Source organism: Erpetoichthys calabaricus, chromosome 3 (genome assembly GCF_900747795.2).
Source record: "Erpetoichthys calabaricus chromosome 3, fErpCal1.3, whole genome shotgun sequence".
Taxonomy (NCBI): domain Eukaryota; kingdom Metazoa; phylum Chordata; class Cladistia; order Polypteriformes; family Polypteridae; genus Erpetoichthys; species Erpetoichthys calabaricus.
The window spans coordinates 302,887,022-302,909,123 of NC_041396.2; the positions used below are offsets into that span (position 1 = coordinate 302,887,022).

A 22,102-nucleotide genomic window follows, 5' to 3' on the forward strand; every position below is an offset into this window, starting at 1 on the left:
AAAGCCTTGTTAAAGTAATGTGTTTTTAGCAGTTTTTTTTAAAGTGCTCCACCGTATCAGCCTGGCAAATTCCTATTGGCAAGCTATTCCAGATTTTAGGTGCATAACAGCAGAAGGCCACCTCACCACTTCTTTTTAAGTTTAGGTCTTGGAATTCTAAACAGACACTCGTTTGAAGATCTAAGGTTACGATTTGGAATATAAAATGTCAGACATTCCGATATATAAGATGGAGCGATATTATTTAAGGCTTTGTAAACCATAAGCAGTATTTTAAAGTCAATTCTGAATGACACAGGTAACCAGTGTAGTGACATCAAAACTGGGGTGATGTGCTCGGATTTTCTTTTCCTAGTTAGGATTTTAGTAGCTGCATTCTGCACTAGTTGCAATCGATTTTATGTGTTTTTTGGGTAGTCCTGAGAGGAGTGCGTTACAGTAATCTTATCTTTCAATGATATAAGAGGTCTAACTTTTGCAATATTAAGTGAAAAAATGCTGTCCTGGTGATCTTCTGTACTATATGATCACAGCCAGCATTTGCCCATTAGGCAAATTTGCCCCTATAGAAAGCGCATTTTATCTCAAAGCTGGATTAAAAAATACTTTTTGTATTAGTTATCTCCACTTTAAAACCGAGAAAACCAGCCATTGTAGGAAGCCTGATTGGATGACTTAAGTCAGGGTTAAATGGAAGTCGTTCAATTGTGTAAAGTGTCTGTTGCTGGTTTCAGAACTAAATGTTGGTAGAGTGTGGATTTTCCGCTATATGGCCCTGAATGAAGACTGGCAATTTGTTGTAGTTGTCAGTTTCAAGCAGGAGCCTACAATAACTTCTTCCTGTGGTCTGTTGGATCTCTCATAATTTGTGTAGAGATGCCCAATTCAGTTGGAAGACACATCCAAGTCATTTTGATTAATGTTATTGGTTTATGGAGGTAGAGGGCTTGTGTGCTTAATGGATAAGTGAATCTACAAAACAAAAAAAAAATCATAGACCATGAAGGTTTTGTTGAGTCGTGTAGTTTGATACAGAAAATTGACCTGTACTTCTGTATGTCAGAATTCTAAATCACAATTATGTTCTTGTACTAGTAGAAGTACAATGTAGTATACGCAGATATGTGCATTATTTAGGGCAGTGAACACATCATTCAAATGATTGGATTTCTAGGAGGTACCACTTAAATGTACAAAGTTTCTCTATCTGGTCATGTGAGGTTTTGTTGCTGTCATGTCTTGGTAATTTTGGAATGCTTGAGAATTATTCGGCCATTACTAACACTGTTGATCTGATGTGGACTTCTAAAACTTGGGAGTGCCTATAAAAGTGTTAATTCCTGTCACATTTTGGTGTACAGTATTGATTCACAGTGGATTTAATTTGGCATTTTTCAACCTGATCAACAGACTTTTTTTTTTGTCAAGGTGAAAACCGATATCTGCAAAGTAATGTACATTACCTAAAAATACAAAATAATCAGTGTTCACCACCATCAAGGTAGTATTTAGTGCCTGAAAACCTTGAGTCTGTGGGCACAAGTCTTCCTGTATCAGCTTTGCCTCCACCGTCCCGCCCCTCCTCTTCCACTCCCAATACCCCCCACAGTACTTCTTTGCTGATTTGCTCAAACTCTGTCAGATTTCATGGGGATCAAGAGTGAACAACCTTTTACACACATTGAACTGAAATTTAAAATCTTGACTACTCCACCATTTCTGGACATGAATAATATTTCTGAAGCCATTTCTGTGTAGCTTTGCAGTTTATGTCTGGAAAACAAAGCATCTCCCAAGGTGCATTTTTGTGTATTGCTGCATTCATTTTACCAACCAATCCTTCTGGGGCCTGCTGCAGAGAAGCATCCCCACAGACTGATGCTGCCAGCACCATGCTTCATAGTGGGGGTGGTGTGCGTTTGGTAATATGCAGTATAACCTAGCATTTAGTCAGATGCCCAATAAGCTCCATTTTGTACTTTCTTCAGCTGACTTCAGAGTCTCATGTTCCTTATGTCCTCATGTCTTGTGTGGTTTTTCTTTGCCATTCTTTCCTAATGCTGCAACTGGTGAAGCACCTGAGCACAGTTGTTATCTGCACAGTCTCTCCATTATCAACAGCTGTGGCCTGTTAGACTTTCAGTGCTCTCTTGGTGGCCTTCCTCACTACTCATCACATTCCCCAGTCACTGAGTTTTTGTGGATGGCCTACTATAGCAGATTTGCAGCTGCACTATTCTCTTTTGATTTCTTAGCGGTTGATTTATCTGGCTTGTGTCCACCCCCTGACTTGTGCTTTTCACAGAGTTGCTTGTTGTGCTCTTTTGTGTTCATTGTGTCGTGTAGGCCAGGGGTCCCCAACCCCCGGGCCGCAGCCGTCTGATAGCCGGGCCGCGAGAGAACTGCCAGCAACGGAGACTCACTCAGACTTTTCAGAACGCTTGGCGGGCGAGGCTTTGCAGCAGCGCGGAGAGAGACCGAGGTGAGAGACAAAGTATTTTTATGGTCCCGACAGTTTCCACCTATTGACACGAGTCTATAGAAATCGCGTTACTACGAAGTACATTCAGCAGATACTTTCATTACAACGAAGTGACCTTGAAATGCTTGAACGAATCATCCACAGAGCAGTTATATCTGTGGTCCCAGCTCAGTTGTACACATTTGCACAATGATCCCCAAACAGAAACAATGTAAAAAAAAAAAAAAAAAAAAACTCTTTCTTCGAACTTTCCTCGTACTGTTTTTTTTTTTGTTGTTGTTTTTGTTTTCTGTGGTTTTCAGTGATTCCTTTTGCTTATTGCTTGTCAACATTTGAAAAACATCCATTGGAATTTAACTCATTGTCACCCTCCTATAGAAACGGCAGACACGAAAAAAAAGATAGCAGTGTTAATGTTTGTGATGTGCAATCTGTTGGAATGACAAATGCAAAGCATATGTCTTTGTTATATGCAAAAAAAGAAGAAAAATCTCGGTTTGCAAACGTATGCGAACTGCTTAATAACCGGTCCGTGGAAAAATTTGCATCTAATAAAGTGGTCCTTGCTGTCAAAAAGGTTGGGGACCACTGGTGTAGGCCACAGCACTGACTTGCTGCAAATTGAACTTTCAGATACAATCAGTTGAAACTTGGACAGGTGAGCTCTATTGAACTAATAATGGAACTTCTTAAACCAAAGGACTGCATCCGTGAGGATTTAGGGGTGTCATATTAAAGGGGGTGGATACTTATGTGATCAATTGTTTTGTGTTTTATAGTTTAGGTCATTTTGCAGAGACCTGTCTTCACTTTGACTTTAAGGAGTGTATTTCGTATGATCGGGGAAAGGGCAAAGTAATTTTAGATAAAGATAATGGTGTCCTTCCGTTAGTCCCTGCACTCTCCTACTGCATGGTGGGAATTGTAGTCCCTGTGTCAGCTCTCACTTTTGGATTACCTTGTCTCTATTGCAGTACTTCTGCCCACTGTTCCATATAACCAATTTTCAGTATGTTCAGCGTTTTTTTTTTTTTTTTGTGTGTGTGTGTGTAATTTTTCAGACAAATTGACTTTACTAGTATAGATGTGTATTTAATGGTCTCAATGTTGTGGCTTCATTCTGACATGCGGATGGTGAGGTTGCAGCTGGTTTAAGGGTTTGTGTAGTTTCCAGTACATTTAGATGCATAGAATTTTTTGGCCCCTGGGGGAAATTGTCTTTTTACAGAAGCTCTCTTAAGTATGTAAATACATATACTGTATAGATATGCATACACACTGTTGTCTGAACATACACCAAAAGACAAAAAAAAAGAAGAAAATTTTAAAAGAAGCAAATTCTATCCTGGCAGCCTTGGTGCAGCGCTATACTGGTGTTTTGCTGTTGGTATAAAGGAACCCCAGTTAAGTTTCTTGACACTGATTAATAACACATACAGAACAGTAATATTTAATGGACAAGTCAAATTAACTGAAATTTCAAAGTCCTATTGCTTTCATTTTCTAAATGCTTTTCTCTGTCATCTGTTGAGACATTAAGGATAACTTTGAATAAAATGTAAATCAAACTTGTCAATTTGAGACTAAAACTGCCTTTGTTCTGTTTTCAAGATTTGGAAAGCAATTACTACTCCTAACTGCGGGCTGTGTACCATTCGTTTGACACATTTTAGTTGTTACTGTAATGAATAATAATTCTTTGCATTTATATAGCGCTTTTCTTACTACTCAAAAAGCTTAGCATTTGCAGGTTAAGGACCTTGCTGAAGGGCCCAACAGAGCAGAGTCCCTTTTGGCATTTTACGGGATTCGAACTGGCAACCTTCCGATTGCCAGTGCAGATCCCTATGTTGGTTTGATTTCAAAAACACAGCAAACAACATCAGCTCAGTGTTTATTCTACTTTAGCAGCCCTGCTAACTGTGCGTCTGACATTGTGTCCTTTTGTTAACACATTACATGTCATATTGCTGTGCCACACAAATGTCTGAGCGATGTGTATGTTTGGAAACACTAAATGGTTTTTGGCAGCAAGTATACTGAGCAATTCATTTTGTCACAGCTGTAGATATAGGTTGAAAGGTGTCGCCACTTCTAACAATGCCTGCCTAGTGCAAAAGGTACAAGTACCAACTCCCAACAATCCTGAAGTGTACATTGATTATAAAATTGATGGGTGGCTGGATGCACAACTGCAGCCTTGTTCATTAGAATCTGAGGATGAATGCAAAGCCTCCGTTCATTTATTGGTGTTCTGTATGGTGCTGTAGTAAAAGGCAAGCATTCTGGCCATTTCAGCTTCATTCAAATATGACAAGTCAGAGTGACTGTGACTGACTGGTCACATCAGTGCACCCTGAAGGCAAGCACAGATAGTGGTGTGTTTTTTAAATGCTTTGTCATGGTCCGGTTGTCTCTTGAGGTGTAACTGCAGCTGGCTTTCTCTCACTCTTTTGTGAAACGAATTCTTTCTCTTACTAATCCCAAATTTGTGTGTTCCTCACCACTGATGGTAGAGTATTATACATAGGAAGTAAAAAATGTTAAATTTAAATGCACAATGGGAGTTTTTTAAACTTGAAAATGCATCTTAGGGGAACAGTTATGGTACATTGGTCAATGTCTATACCCAGACAGCGTACCGAAGTGATCAAACCACGTAATAGGATGCTAGGTATTATTGTGCCTCTGATGTATCGAATAAATTGAGGGGTGTTCTATATATCTATATCTTCATCTATCATCTATATATGTCGATCTCTATCCATCTATATACACACACACTAGGGCACGGGTGTCAAACTCCAGTCCTGGAGGGCCGCAGTGGCTGCAGATTTTCATTCTAGCCATCTTCTTAGTGACCTCTTTTTTGCTGCAAATTAACTTTTTGCCTTAATTTTAATTAACTTGACTCAGGCCCCTTTGTTGTTTGTTTTTCCTTAATTATCAGCCAAATAATAGTGAGACACAAAACGAGCCGCCACCTGTGCCCATCACACAATATCTGAAAATAAAGGTGAAGGTCCCAATAAGGTTGATCTCTCAGGTCACCAAAAAATGTTGACGGTGTTCATAGAAAAAACAGAAAATCAACAGTTTTGGAAATGTCTGCTGTGGCAGAATGAGAGCAGCAACAAGCCATGGAATAACGAGTTTAATTACCATCATTAATTACCATCAGCTTCTCGTCAAGAGATTGGTTGGAGTGAAATTAGTTGGAGTTTGAAGCCCCAATTTAGCTAGTCATCTTTTGGCTCGTTTCACATCTCATTTTTGTTTGGCTGCCATTTAATGAAGAAACAAATAAATAAATTCAAAGGACTGAATCCTTAAAAACAGGGAAATTAAAATGAAGGGAAAGAATTTAATTAGCAGTGAAAACTGATTAGGAAAAGGGTTAGAAAGAAAACCTGCACCCACCAGGCCCGGAGTTTGACACCCCTGCACTAGGGGGTTCTTCTCCTGCTCTATTCTCTTGCCAGCCGCTCATGTTGTGAAGAGGGGGGCTGAACGCACCCCAAGAAGACGCAGGCGCACCTCCGAAACCCCCTCTTAAACTGTGATACAATGGGAAGCAAATAGTTTATTTTTTTTACCTCCTCTTTGCTCGATCAGCTGCTGTGCTGCATAATCTGCATCTTGTGTGGGGCTTCGAACATTTAAAAGGCTGTACTGCAGCTGTCCTACTACTTGTTTTATTTCCGGCCCCGGGTGTGGTTAAATCTTTTGACACAAAGTCCCGTCTCGCGAGACACGAGTTCTTGATATTTTTTTAGTTTATAATTTAAAAACGGAATAAGAATCTGAAAATCTAAACATCACATTAAAGTTCAATAAATTCTGAAAAGAATGATAGCAAACATATATAGGTTTTAAAAGAAGCCCTATTTAAAACGTGACATTAAAAACGTCATTGTTGCACTTCCATTGCACTTTTAGGCTTAGGATTTTCTATCTATCTATCTCCAAAGTCTGTCTGCTTTTCATGAGAAAACCTCTTAACAGATTTAGGTTGGAGTTCTTTTTCTATAATTTGCTTGAACATTCTGGTTGATTTTGTTACTTCTCTTAGTGCACTATGTATCATAGTTTGCTTGAGGTACCGTTTTTTTGCGCAAATCTGAGAGACATGCAGTGGGCTAAGGGGAGGGGGTTGGGGCCCCCCTTCACTTACGTGCCAGCCTTGGGGCATGTACCATACCTCCTCTTAGCTAGCGAATGAGAGAACTACTTAACAGATCAAGATGGGGTTTTTTCTATAATTTGCTTCAACATTCCGGTTGATTTTGTGACTTCTGTCATCGTGCCAAGAATCCTAGTTCACTTGCAGGAGCGATATATTCACGCTAATCCGAGACAGAGGCTGTGGGCTGAGGGGAGGGTGAAGCCCTCATTACTGTCCTGTTTCACTACTGCAGGGGACGGCTAGTGTGCTATATAACACAGTAGTGAGTACTGAGTGCAGTTGTGGAGACCAAATTACAAAAAGATGCAGCAGGTAAGTCCAAACAAAAGAGATTAAGCTTATTCTGAGACTGGTAGGTATGAGATGTGAGAAGAGGTTTAAGCAGTCAGACTTTTTTAGTTTAAGCAAACAGAAGTGTTTAAAATTATGAAAAGAATCGGCACAGAGGCTCTCAGGTGTTACCTTAAAATTGAGCTTTTTTGGGAACGTGTTAAGAGCAGATTTTGCAAAAATGCTAAATCTTTCTTCATACAAAGTAATAACAGACACATGGAATAAATGAGCAAATTATGTTGGTGGAAAGACTTTAGGGAGCTTCAGATCTCCCCTCAGTGTTATTTTAGCGAGTTTAGGAAAATACAATTGGCAAGCTGAATGGCCTGTTCTTGTCAAAAATGATCTTGTGTATCTGGCAGGACTGCATTTGGAAACCACTTGTGTAAGATATCTGCCTTTCAGATGAAATGCATGGGATTGCCATCTGTTTGAAGAAAAGGCAGCATAACAGTGGGGAGAGTCAAAATGCCTAAAAAACAACAAAAAAAAAAAAAAGAAAACTGGGGTTAATGGCTATTAATCTCCATGCTCATCTCTAAAGGATTTGTTGATAACATTCCTCACATCCCAGGCTGGCCTTGTTTACAAAATGGTCTTTTTGATCTTTTGCACACTTTTTCTTTCACTGTTCTCCTATCAGATATTTATCAGGACAGCAATCAGGTTCTGTTCAAGATGTGTCCTGGCATGAAGGATATTCCCTGTGACAGGCCTGTGCACATGGGCCAGTCTGAGGACCCCCGCTGCCACCTACATCTGCAGTTACCTCCCCCCATGTATAAAGCTGAGCAGGATCCTTTAGTCCCTGAGCAGCTGGAATGCGCACCTACAGACCTGTACCTGAGTGCAGCTGAACTACAGCCCACAGAAAGCCTGCCATTGGAGTTCAGTGATGTAAGTTCCTTTTATGCCATCTGTGTGTGGTTTCTGTCATTATGGGGCAGGTAAGACATCAGATATTTGCAGGTCTTTCCATTGCACACTTCCTTTTAAGGGCCTTGAGATAATCTGTGCCTGACGGGTAATGTTCTCATTGAGAGCAATCACTAGGCACTTAATTTATAGTGCACTGCATAGTAAATAGGATGATAATTAAATGATTGAAATATAAATAAATCAGATGAATATGTGTAGAGGTTAAGATGTAATATTTTTTGACCATCCAGTAATGAAATATCAGGTCGTTTGTGGAATCCACAATAATTGAGGATGAGCTGACTGCACTGCAGTGTTTCAAACAGATGAGTTTCCAGACCGGGTCCTCAGATCTGTAATCATTTCCTCCATCTTGGTGAGCTGCTCTTGTATGATGCCTTTAATCGGGCCACAGTGCCTCAAACTAAAGGGAATGTCAAGATGGAAGAAAAGCCCACACACTTTTTAATAGGTTTCACACGTGACCTGCATGTAGAGTTAAGTGTTTGAGAACATTGTTTAATATTTTCAACAGGCAGCCCTCTCGGATAACAGTGGAATGAGTTTGTTTTTCGTAAGCTGCACAGTGCGCTTTAAGTTAATCATGGGTTTTGTTCTCTTTTGTAGGACTTGGATGTGGTTGGTGATGGTTTGCAATGCCCACCATCCCCACTCCTGTTTGACACAGCACTGGCACTTGAGGACCAGTCTATTCGAGAGATTGCAGAGGCACCACTCGATATATTAGCTAGTGAGGAGCATCCGCTACTAGAGACCACAGATTCCCCGCAGACTGCCATCCCAGCCTCTGGCCCTCTTGATGTTCAAATGGACATTGGCCATGCTGAGCTGGTAAGTGGGTTTGCTGCCTGAGTTGACATCAGTGTGCACAATTCTGTACTTTTACTCTAGAGCTATACCTCTATAAGATTTAAGACTCTTGGCTGAATGTACTGGTCTTGGCCTCCATGGCTGATGCCTTCTAGACACCAGTATTGCTTGTTTCTTTTCAGTGCTGAGTACAAACGTAAGCAGGCTTAGCAAATTTTTCCATATCTTGTATTGTCTGATGATAGCCACCATTTGTTGAAGGTTTTTATTGGCATTGGTTACCATATACGCACCTGCAACATTTGAGATGTAAGTGGTTATGTTTCTTTTTTCAAAATTAGAGCACAGCCTCAGAGTTTAAAGTACAAAGCCTAAACCACCATGGCACACTGCCTGCAAGGTAGATCTGAATATGCTGCAAGAGCGGGGTGTTCGGTCTGGTTAGCCTTCCTGGCAGCTAGCAGAACAGCTTGTTTTAAGCATTTATACTGTGTATATATAAGTGCATCCGGAAAGTATTCACAGCGCATCACTTTTTCCACATTTTGTTATGTCACAGCCTTATTCCAAAATGAATTAAATTCATTTTTTTCCTCAGAATTCTACACACAACACCCCATAATGACAACGTGAAAAAAGTTTACTTGAGGTTTTTGCAAATTTATTAAAAATAAAAAAACTGAGAAATTCCATGTTCATAAGTATTCACAGCCTTTGCTCAATACTTTGTCGATGCACCTTTGGCAGCAATTCCAGCCTCAAGTGTTTTTGAATATGATGCCACAAGCTTGGCACACCTATCCTTGGCCAGTTTCACCCATTCCTCTTTGCAGCACCTCTCAAGCTCCATCAGGTTGGATGGGAAGCGTCGGTGCACAGTCATTTTAAGATCTCTCCAGAGATGTTCAATCGGATTCAAGTCTGGGCTCTGGCTGGGCCACTCAAGGACATTCACAGAGTTGTCCTGAAGCCACTCCTTTGATATCTTGGCTGTGTGCTTAGGGTTGTTGTCCTGCTGAAAGATGAACCGTCGCCCCAGTCTGAGGTCAAGAGCGCTCTGGAGCAGGTTTTCATCTAGGATGTCTCTGTACATTGCTGCAGTCATCTTTCCCTTTATCCTGACTAGTCTCCCAGTTCCTGCCGCTGAAAAACATCCCCACAGCATGATGCTGCCACCACCATGCTTCACTGTAGGGATGGTGCCAGGTTTCCCCCAAATGTGACGCCTGGCATTCACACCAAAGAGTTCAATCTTTGTCTCATCAGACCAGAGAATTTTCTTTCTCATGGTCTGAGAGTCCTTCAGGTGCCTTTTGGCAAACTCCAGGCGGGCTGCCATGTGCCTTTTACTAAGGAGTGGCTTCCGTCTGGCCACTCTACCATACAGGCCTGATTGGTGGATTGCTGCAGAGATGGTTGTCCTTCTGGAAGGTTCTCCTCTCTCCACAGAGGACCTCTGGAGCTCTGACAGAGTGACCATTGGGTTCTTGGTCACCTCCCTGACTAAGGCCCTTCTCCCCCGATCGCTCAGTTTAGATGGACGGCCAGCTCTAGGAAGAGTCCTGGTGGTTTCGAACTTCTTCCACTTACGGATGATGGAGGCCACTGTGCTCATTGGGACGTTCCAAGCAGCAGGAATTTTTCTGTAACCTTCCCCAGATTTGTGCCTCGAGACAATCCTGTCTCGGAGGTCTACAGACAATTCCTTTGTCTTCATGCTTGGTTTGTGCTCTGACATGAACTGTCAACGGTGGGACCTTATATAGACAGGTGTGTGCCTTTCCAAATCATGTCCAATCAACTGAATTTACCACAGGTGGACTCCAATTAAGCTGCAGAAACATCTCAAGGATGATCAGAGGAAACACGATGCACCTGAGCTCAATTTTGAGCTTCATGGCAAAGGCTGTGAATACTTATGTACATATGCTTTCTCAATTTTTTTATTTTTAATAAATTTGCAAAAACCTCAAGTAAACTTTTTTCACGTTGTCATTATGGGGTGTTGTGTGTGGAATTCTGAGGAAAAAAATGAATTGAATCCATTTTGGAATAAGGCTGTAACATAACAAAATGTGGAAAAAGTGATGCGCTGTGTATGTATATGTGTGTGTGTGTGTATATATATATATATATATATATATATATATATATATATAATATATATATATGGTCCTTGGTTTATGTAGTCGTCATTGTCACATGTACAGAGTCTAGTGAAATTCTTACTTGCATGTGCTAATCGGCATACAACATACTGTCACTTTCAGAATACCCTCCTTAGGCAGTGTAACCACCTTACCTTGAAACGTCTGTCTTACTTATCTGAATTATTCCCAGGAAGTCGAAGATACAATAAATGGCATATATATTTTACTGCGATAAATCGGAGATTAATCAACACAGGTAGAATGACAAGTGAACTTTAACCTTTACATATCTGGTAGGATAGTCCACCTCCAAATTACTACAAAGTATTCCTCCTCTGTTTCTCTTATCAAACTCTCTCATAATTTAGTAAGTTAACATTTATTAAAATTGCCAGAATTACGACATTTGGATTTCTATTTGTGGAGCTGGTATATTTAAACAACTGGAGAGGTCCAGCAGGCTGAGGTGTCTAATTTCCATCAGCACAGTGGCAAGTATTTTCCTGTTGTATGTTAGGTTTACTGGTCTGTAGTTACTTGGATCAGCTCAGTCACTCTTTTTATATACATCACTAGTAAATTAATGCAAGTAATTATTAAGAAGTAGATCGAGCAGCATGTGTCAAGAACGGGTCTATTAGTGAAGTCACCATTGGTTCAGACTGGGAAAGTTGTATTTCACTAATGTGGCCGAATTTTATGAGGAGGCAAACAAAAGCTGATAATCAGAGAGGTGTGTAAGATACGATTGATCTTATAATTTTCAGGAGGATTTTGAAAAGGTGCCACAGGATGAGTTATTGATTCCCTCACTAGTAAGTGGGATTTCAAGGTCTAGTTTGTAGTTGTTACTAAATTGGCCCAAACACAGGAAGTAAGGGGTTATGGTGAGGAGACCTTTTTAAGAACTAGGTGATGTCCCTGAAGAATTAATGCTGAGGTAACTGCTCTTTTTAATCTGTATAATGACTCTGATAACCAGATTGATTATACGCTTAAGTTTGCAGATGATTCCAAATTAGGTAGAAGAGCAGATAAGGTAGAATCAGATAAATTGTTGCAGCAGGACCTTGGCAGAATACATGCTTGGGCAGATGTGTGTTGGATTACATTTAATTTCCTGAAAATTCAGATTTTACTTGTAAGAAGTGCAGATATCAAATTTTATTACAAAATTTTGAAACCTGAAAATATCCCTTATGAGAAGGTATAGTAATCATGCTGGACTCCTCACTATCTGCAGTACCTCTCTTTAACCCAGTATGTCGTACCAACATGCTTTTAAAGATCCACAATTGTCCATGTACCTAAGCAATCAAATCCGTCCTCCCTAAATGGCTGTCATCCATGTTGCACTAATGACTGTAACAATGAAGTGTTTCAAAATGTTCGCCATGAATTACATGTGCTTTTTACCACCAAAAGAAGTAAATCCATTACAGTTCACATTGCTTCTGTAGATCCATGGAAGATACTGTCAACTTGATCCTACATACATTATTGGCATACCTCTACAGCAGGAGAGGGAATTCGTGCAAATGCAATTCATAGACTGTAGTTTAGCATTTTAACTCCATAAACCCCTCTAAGCTCATCACCAAACTCTGGGACCTATCTCTGAACACTTTGGTGTGCAGTTGGATTTTTAGGTTAACAGGCAGACCCTAGGTGGTTCAGATTGATGGCCACACTTCATCATCCCTCACTCTCAGCACAGGTGCCCCATGGGACTGTGTTCGTAGTCCACTGCTGTACTCCCTCTACACATGTCTGTGTGGCTGCACATGACTATAACATCAGTGTCGAGCTTGCTGATGATATAGCTCTGGTAGGCCTGATATCTAAGAACAAAGAGCAGGCTTACCTGGATGAAGTGCAGACCCCATGTCAAACTGGTGTTGGGACATAAATCTTCTCCTGTATGTCAGAAAGACAAAAGAACTGATTGTGGACATCTGGTGGAAATAGCAGAGGCACAACCACGGCATCAGTATTAACAAAACTGAAGTGGAAAAGGTTGACAGTTTCAGATACCTCACTGTCCACATAACAGAGGGCCTGGTCTGGTCTTAGCACATTGACACCTTGGTAAAGAAGGCATGACAACATCTTTACCTCCTCAGATGCTTAAGGGATTTCAGTCTGTCCTCCCTGATACTAAAGGGTTTCTATAAATTCACCACTGAAAGTCTCCTGACAAGAGGGTATTGCCGTCTGTTTGGAAATGGTATGCAGCAGGACTGCAAGGTCAGCTGAACGCATAATTCCTGGACATCTTTTTATAATCCAAAGTTGGATCATGGCAAAGAAAATTATCAGAAGATTACAACCATCCTAACAATAGCCTCTTTTCTGTACTGTATTCATTTAAATGCTATTGCTGCCTAAAGACAATTTTTGAGGGAGGAAGTTCTGTCCACAGTCCATCCAGACCCTAAACATGAACAGTGTCTACAGCTACATTGTGCCTTATTGTTAGTTGTTCTGTATTTGAAATGAAAGACATACCACTGTTATATTTTTTTGTTGAAAGGAGAGTCAATTATTATGCAGGCTGAGAGGGGTTCCCAAACTTTTTCATATGACTGTAGGTGTGCGTTCACTGGAGTAGAGAAACCTAAACTGTACAGCACTGTGTTGGCTGTCCGAGTTGCACAAAATCAAGAGCACGTAGAATGGAATCTTGGAAAGAGACTTGGGAAGGCTTGTTTTCAGCTTTTTTGCCTTTTGTGGTTCATTCTTGTTTTTGTTTTTATAGGTGGCTTCTGATCCTAGGACAGCTATTTCAGAGGAGCCTAACTCTGTCTCCTCCACAGCAAATGGAGCAGTGGGACAAGCAGGGGCGACCTGAGGAGAACGCCGAGAGTATCTGCGTTTTGGAACTGGTGATCTACTCGTAAGAGATGATGACCAAACTCTCGACATGGGCCCTGAACTGCCAGTCACCACTTAATAGGAGAAAAGTCTTTCCTAAAGCAGCTCACTTTCTGTCCAAGACTTCCTGAGGATCCTACTGTTGTTGCCAAATGTGGCTTTACTTTTAAGTGGCAGGCTGATGTAACAGGAGTGTGGCTGCTGGAAGGAAAAGGCATTGAGGGATGTTAACTTTCCTGTTGCTGTAAAGCCTCTGTAATTGCTTTCTGCCATTGTTCTCTTTAATTTGTCATTAACTGTGTTTCCTGGTGTTGAGAATGTCTCCTACTGTTATCTGAGGATAGATGCAGTTGACTAACAGGAAGTGAGCTTATGGCCTGGAGCAAACCTGAGGTAGAAGTAATTATAGAAGTAAATTAGCTGCTTTACAAATCGGGGAACGGAAGAGGCGGAAGTGAGAGGAATTGGGGGGAGTTAAGCTGTGTTAAAGGGCAATGTAGTGTGGCAGACATCTTAGCTGCAAGGGCAGATGGGAAATGGGGCCTTTGAGTCATTATTTTGCTTTGGGCTGAGCCTCATCTGTACTTTGTGGCATTGGAATTTTATTTATCAATAACACTCATTTGCTAACCCATCTGTGTGTGGCATTGGGCTTTCTTTATAGCAAGAGTTTGTGTGTCCTTGGTGTTGTCCAACCGTATAGTATGAAACTGCATTTTTCACTTGATGAGTGTTAGGGGTGGGGGACACTGCAGAAATAACCTGAGCTCAGTGAACATGGCCACCTGTGACAATGTTATGGCCAAAAACCGATGTTTGGCCATTTCGCATTTTGACTGAGAGGTGTGGCCAAATTACTAGAAATGACCAGTGTATATGCTACTTTGGCTGGCCATTTCGCAAAGTGGCGAGAAATCCCTGGCCAAAATTCAATTTGCTGATGTAAGACACAAGGCGCGAAGATGCTTAAAAATTCAGATGCAGATTCAGAAGTGGGTTTTCCATTCTGCACGAGAAACTCCTCACACTGGAATCCATAGGCACAGAAGAAAAATCACTACGAACCATCACGTCTTCCCAATCACTGAACGGCGGCCAAGGCTACAATCAATGCAACTGCATTACTAAGTGCGCAAGAAATCTCTGCTCGTGCCTTTTTTTCTTCGAACTTTGACCGATCACCCCATGCAATTTCGCAAACTGGCTGGCCAAATCCTGAAATCAAGGAAAATATCAGACGTTGGCTAGTCAATTTATAGCGACATTGGCCATTTCCTGTTTTGGCTGTGACAACAACTTGTAATTATGCAAGGGGCAAATGAAGCGGTCTTTCTTCAGAAGTGACAGCAGGCTTTATGTCCGACAGCTCTGTGTGCCCAGTGCCTTGTCACATCTTAAAAACATTGAGCTTGGGGCACTTGATACTTGGAGAGTGTGTATTACTACTAAGAGTGTGCAGGTAAGATGTTTTATCTTATATTAAATAACTCGAATAAGAAATACAGTAGAGGACTAAATTAGCCACTAGCTTTGCCATGGAAGATGTGACCAGTTCCAGAATTGCTTACAAGACAATTACATACTAAAGAATGACGACGCAAATCCCCAAGAATTTAGTGGAAAATATTGTAACCAGTGCACTGAGTTGAAACAAGAAAAAACAAATGGCAAGGCCCAAACTGATTAGCCCTCTGACGATGATTTACTCAATCGTGTCCCCTTTCTGACTTGTGACAGCAACCTCCTCCTGTAGTTTCTATCAAGCTTGGCACGTCTCTTCAGGGGTCTTGGCCTGTTCCTCCATGGTAGATTTCTGCAGCCCACCCCAATTTACATGGTTATTAACTGTGGACCTTGAGCTACCGCCAATAGGACTGAGATATCTGGGCTTTGAGGAGGCCACCGCAGGACCTTTGCTTTTGTTGGCTTTTACAGATTTGATTTGTGCTTCAGGTCATTGTCTATCTTGCTGGAATATGGAATGCCATTTGTGCAGAATGAAATAAATGGCAATTATGAAATGCTTTAATGCAAAAGTACAGTGAGATATGGTATGTAAATGAGTAAATTGTGAAAAAATGTACAAAAACACAAGTCATTGAATTACTAGGAAATGCAAAAGTCATTGTTTCGGGTTTTATTTCAAAATGGCTTTGTTTGAAAAGAGTTTCTATTTCACAATGACTTCTGAAACCTGTAGTAATAATGAGCGGCACAGTAGCGCAGTGGTAGCACTGGTGCCTCACAGTAAGGAGACCTGGGGTCACTTCCCGGGACCTCCCTGCGTGGGTTTACTACCACAGTCCAAAGACATGCAAGTTAGGTGCATTGGCGATCCTACATTGTCCCTAGTGTGTGTTTGTGTGTGCCCTGTGTTGGCTGGGATTGGCTCCAGCAGCAGACCCCTGTGACCCTGTGGTAGGGTATAGTTGGTTAGAAAATGACTAATGACATTTCTTAATTAAATCTTTAAAATTTTAAAATAAAATTTGTAACTATTTTTCATAATAGTTGGTGCTTTTTTACAGTTTGACTCCTATGTATATCACTGTACTCTTGCTTTAAATTATTTCATAGTTGACTTTATTTATTTAATTTTAGCACAAATGGTATTCCATACTGGAACTGTAATGGTGACCTAAACCCAGACTGGCAGCAGATTTCTTCACATTTATCTTCTGTAATGTCCACTTAACCTCCCTTCTTCATGCTGCGTGTCCCCACATAAGGTTTCCTGTGCCTGGAGCAGCACAGCAGACCCACAGTGTGACTCTCGCAGCTCCGTGTTTAAGTGTAGGATCTGTTTTTACGGTTGATGGATTCTTGTTTGGTGAAGTAAAGAAGCCTTCAGCATCCGCATGCCTGAAGAGCTGCAGTATTGTCTCGTCAGATTTCATCCGCATCTTTCAAGTGGTGCCAGGCATCCTTCAGTCTGATTTTTTGACGTGCCACTCTGAGCAATAGAGTTTTCCCTGGGCGATGACCTGGAAGCCCACCACGATGAAGAGCTCTCGCACGTCTTCAAGGCCCAAACAAGTACCCCCCTGATCTCCGTGTAGACATCTCTTGGTTTTCCTGTCCAAAGGTCTTTGATATCGTGTACTTGCCCCCACGCCCAGCTTTGTTTCTAGCAGAATGCGTCTCTGGATTTTATGTTGATGCAACTTCCAGATGTTCTGGAAACAGGGAAATGGCAGTGCAACCTTCTCTCTGTCTTTGTGAGGTCCAGACGTATCTCTTTGGTGATGACTCGTTACCAGCAATATAAATGGTGGCGCCACGCAATGGACCCTTCAAGTGCTGCCAGCCCTGCACATCTGAGTCCATTGTGTAGAGCTCAGTGCTGATGGTTTGGGGCCATCAAGCCATAGGAGGTTCAGGTGTGCTTTGCAACCTGGAATCTTCCATGTGACACCTTTATTCAGAATGTGGGGACTAATGATTTTGACCACCCCAATTATCAAGAATTTTTGTTCAATTGGAGATTTGTGCAAAGTCCATAATGTACCAAATGGGGGTCTTTTACACTGAATGATTTACTTGGGGGCTTCATGAATATTAACACCATGTTAGGAAATCGTTTAATTTCTAGAGGGGGGGGGGGGCCTCTAATTTTCACATATTATTGTACTGGGTATGTGTTTGGTTTGGCACAGGCTAAGCTCTGTTGAGGTTCCATCCATTATCCAACCCGCTATATGCTAACTACAGGGTCATGGGGGTCTGCTGGAGCCAATCCCAGCCAACACAGGGAGCAAGGCAGGAAACAAACCTCGGGCAGGGCGCCAGCCCACCACAGGACGCACATACACACCAAGCACACACTAGGGATCAATTTAGGATCGCCAATCCACCTAACCTGCATGGCTTTGGACTGTGGGAGGAAACCCACGCAGACACAGGGAGAACATGTCTGTTGAGGTTGAATAGTTGAAATGTGTTTGTATGCATTGTCTTTTTTTTAAACTTCATTTTTAAGTTCCCATTGCTTTACTGCAACAGTAGACCACGGCAGGGGCTCTCGAGTTCAGTCCTGGACTCCCCCTGTAGCTGTAGGTTTTTGTCCTGACCAGTTTCATCTTTTTCATTGGACTCCATTAGTGAAGCAGGCTGCCATTTGTTTTTTTCTTGGTTGTGTTACTCCATAAATGGCAATCTGGTTATACTAAATTACAGGATGCAGTAAGCATTTGTGTGTGTTAATGGGGAAGAATTCATTCCATTTGTCCTCCTGTTCAAAAATGTATTTTATTAATATTCATTTCGTTGAATCCTTACCCTGTCCTTTAATTAAGATGGATATGTGAGTCAGGTATTGCTGAAGCCTGGAGCTCCAGGTAGGTGGAGCTAACTTACTTGACAGTATTTGGGTGTTTGGCTTATCCTCCCCCAATCCTAATTTTAACCATTAAGTAACTGGGCGGAGCTCTGGAGGTCTGCAGCTAAACTCTATTGAAGCCCATTGGAGATGGCTCCACCTACTTGGACATACTGGCTGTATATTCCAGGCTGCAGAGCGATCCATACTTGGTTGGTCTGTCCATCCGGTTGCTGTGTCTCTGACATTCGTCATCTGTGGCAGAGCGGCGGGCGCTGAGCAGCCTCCTGTCAATCATAGAGAATCGACCACATCCACTAAACAGGATCAACTCCAGACAGAGCAGCAGCTTGAGCGACAGACTGCTGTCACCATCCTGCTCCACTGACAAACTGAGGAGATCGTTCCTCCACCACACTATGCGACTCTTCAATTCCACCCGGGGTGGGTAAACGTTAACATTATATAAAGTTATTGTCTGTTATACCTGTCTTGCACTCTCCACCTTGCACTGTGTTTTTATCACTCTTTAATTAATATTGTTTTATCAGTATGCTGCTGGAGTATGTGAATTTCCTCTTGGGGCTTAATAAAATATCTATCTATCTACAGTGCATCCAGAAAGTGTTCACAGCACATCACTTGTTCCACATTTTGTTATGTCACAGCCTTATTCCAAAATGGATTAAATTCATTTTTTTCCTCAGAATTCTGCACACAACAACCCATAATGACAACGTGAAAAAAGTTTACTTGAGGTTTTTGCAAATTTATTAAAAATAAAAAAACTGAGAAATCCCATGTCCATAAGTATTCACAGCCTTTGCTCAATACTTTGTCGATGCACCTTTGGCAGCAATTCCAGCCTCAAGTCTTGTTGAATATGATGCCACAAGCTTGGCACACCTATCCTGCCATGTGCCTTTTACTAAGGAGTGGCTTCCGTCTGGCCACTCTACCATACAGGCCTGATTGGTGGATTGCTGCAGAGATGGTTGTCCTTCTGGAAGGTTCTCCTCTCTCCACAGAGGACCTCTGGAGCTCTGACAGAGTGACCATCAGGTTCTTGGTCACCTCCCTGACTAAGGCCCTTCTCCCCCGATCACTCTGTTTAGATGGCCGGCCAGCTCTAGGAAGAGTCCTGGTGGTTTCGAACTTCTTCCACTTACGAATGATGGAGGCCACTGTGCTCATTGGGACCTTCAAAGCAGCAGAAATGTTTCTGTAACCTTCCCCAGATTTGTGCCTCGAGACAATCCTGTCTCGGAGGTCTACAGACAATTCCTTTGACTTCATGCTTGGTTTGTGCTCTGACATGAACTGTCAACTGTGGGACCTTCTATAGACAGGTGTGTGCCTTTCCAAATCATGTCCAGTCAACTGAATTTACCACAGGTGGACTCCAATGAAGCTGCAGAAACATCTCGAGGATGATCAGGGGAAACAGGATGGACCTGAGCTCAATTTGGAGCTTCATGGCAAAGGCTGTGAATACTTATGTACATGTGCTTTCTCAATTTTTTTATTTTTAATAAATTTACAAAAACCTCAAGTAAACTTTCTTCATGTTGTCATTATGGGGTGTTGTGTGTAGAATGTGTAGGAAAAAAATGAATTTAATCCATTTTGGAATAAGGCTGTAACATAACAAAATGTGGAAAAAGTGATGTGCTGTGAATACTTTCCAGATGCACTGTAGATAGATAGATAGATAGAAGTGAAGGCACTACATAACAGATAGATAGATATGAAAGGCACTATATAACAGATAGATAGATAGATAGATGTGAAAGGCACTATATAACAGATACATAGATAAAAGTGAAAGGCACCATATGATAGATAGATAGAAGTGAAAGGCACTATATGGGATAGATAGATAGATATGAAAGGCACTATATAACAGATAGATAGATAGAAGTGAAGGCACTATATAACAGATAGATAGATCGATAGATGGATATGAAAGGCACTCTATAACAGATACATAGATATAAGAGAAAGGCACCATATGATTGATAGATAGATAGAAGTGAAAGGCACTATATAACAGATAGATAGAAGTGAAGGCACTATATAACAGATAGATAGATCGATAGATAGATATGAAAGGCACTATATAACAGATAGATAGATATGAAAGACACTATATATAACAGATAGATAGATAGAAGTGAAAGGCACTATATAATACGGATAGATCAATGATACTTTTTTTGTCCTCAATAGATCGTGCCCCGATGTTCTCATGGTGGGCACCAGTGCATCCTTCTCATTACCAGTCAGGTCTTACTCAGCCAGTGCCAGGACTATAACATTGTGCCCACACCACCCTCACTGGGTGGCTGCCCCTCTGTCTCCCCGTTGGCCCTGCTCGAGATAAGTGGGTTTGAAGTTGGATGAATGGAAGGGTGGCACGCGCTGCGGGTACCTTTCTGATTATCTTTATTGTTTTATTTCTTTGTATTGGTCCATTGTTTTAATTTGTTTCATCTCTTTGAATGTCATCATCTACACAGAGCTCTGCCGTGAAGGGCGCTATATAAGAGAGAGCCACCTGAACAGCTCTCCAGGCACAGTTGTGCCCCCCACAGCTCCACAGTCCTGAGTTCAGACCTCCTCACGGTCGCCTTCTGTCAGGTGTTTGCATGTTCTTTCCATGTCCGGGTGTGTTTTTTCTCTGGCGTGTAAGTTCAGTTGGATTGTTTGGGATGTGTGTCGCAGACACAGACTGACATCTGGTGTGTCTCATTCCGCCAGAGCAGCCATTGGGGTCGTTGTGATGCAATAATGGGCAGAGTGGGCTTCTAAAACCGATGGATGAAAGAACTCTCTACGTGTTGTCCACCATCCAGGATGCTTCATGAACCAACAGCAGAAGCAACGAAGAAAACCAGCTGGTGCCAGGCATGCGCATGCAGTTCCACAGCTGGCCACCAAGTGGCGCTCCTCACACAGGGTAGCAGCTCCTTTCACGGAGTTCAGCAGCAAATGCCGTGATCGTGTCCCATCCCCCCCTCTCCCATTTAATGAGGTGTTTGGGTGTCTAGACGGCTTGTAAACGAAGCAAGCGACGCTTCATAAAGACGTGTGGAAAAAGTGAGCGTACTGCTGGCGTGCCTGACTACATCAGTGTCCTTCCTTCGTAAACAAGCTTATCCTGTCATTTGGGGTTTTCTGTGTCCTGTCCTGAACAACAGAGAGCTCTGAATGCCGGGATTAGGCACAAGGACAACAAGGACTGAAACCCCCCTGCCCCCAGCTGCTGCTGACACCAGGCGGCCATGCCAACCTGATGTGCTTGGGGATCTATGGAGGCAGACCACTTACTGTCCTGTCCACCCTTCCGCCCTTGTCCAGCACTGCTGCTGGTCACCCAGACGGAGCAGGAGGCAGGGTCAGCCTGGAAGTTTCCTTATTGTCACCAAGCCACCAGCTTCATCTCTAAATCAAGAGCAGGAACCCCCCTGATATCAGTAAAGGGACTGGCAAAAAGTCTACCCATCGGGCAAAGGTTTGTCCAGCTTCATTACAGTATGTTCTAGGGGGCTGATCCTGCCCACGCTCACCCTGTCTGTGCTTAGAGAGTCCATTCTGCCTACTTTTAGGAGTTGGGCTCCTTTTAGGATTGCGTAGAGGCTGATCCTGTCTACTTCTCAAGATGGTCCCCCTCAGCAGCCTGTACCCTCACTCTAGTGGGGGCTCTGACAAGTCAATTCGGCTCACCAGAGGTGTACCACGACTGACCCTTGCCAGCATTTAGGGAGTCACTTTAATTTTATATGACGTTTCCCTCTCTGCCACTTTGCAGGCTGACCTCGACTACCTTTCAGAATTTCTGATTGCCACCTCGTGAGCTCACCCGGTCTGCCATTGGAGTGCTGGTCCTGCCCACTTTGCAAGGGCTTTTCATGTTCAAGATTTCCCCTACCAGCCTGGTGGGAGCTCTGAAAATCAGCTCAGCCCACTAGACGTTCACCTAGTCAGCTTTGAGGGAGTCGGGATTGCCA

General features: G+C 42.2%; 1 protein-coding gene and 1 non-coding gene across 4 annotated transcripts in view; both read left to right on the forward strand.

The window, feature by feature from the left end:
- kansl2 (KAT8 regulatory NSL complex subunit 2) overlaps window positions 1-14,408 on the forward strand; it is a 46,053-nt gene extending 31,645 nt beyond the window's left edge. For 2 of the 3 annotated variants that reach the window (XM_051925075.1, XM_028798613.2), the window contains exons 8-10: window positions 7,645-7,898; window positions 8,547-8,771; window positions 13,659-14,408. In XM_051925075.1, coding sequence (XP_051781035.1) covers window positions 7,645-7,898; window positions 8,547-8,771; window positions 13,659-13,751 — 572 coding nt within the window. In that variant the 3' untranslated portion in view covers window positions 13,752-14,408. The remainder of the gene's footprint in view (window positions 1-7,644; window positions 7,899-8,546; window positions 8,772-13,658) is intronic. The other variant, XM_051925076.1, reaches the window with a different exon arrangement.
- LOC114649756 (small nucleolar RNA SNORA2/SNORA34 family) lies at window positions 770-904 on the forward strand. The gene has a single exon (XR_003715903.1). It is a non-coding gene; the product is annotated as a small nucleolar RNA SNORA2/SNORA34 family (small nucleolar RNA).
- Window positions 14,409-22,102: the final 7,694 nt, after the last annotated feature.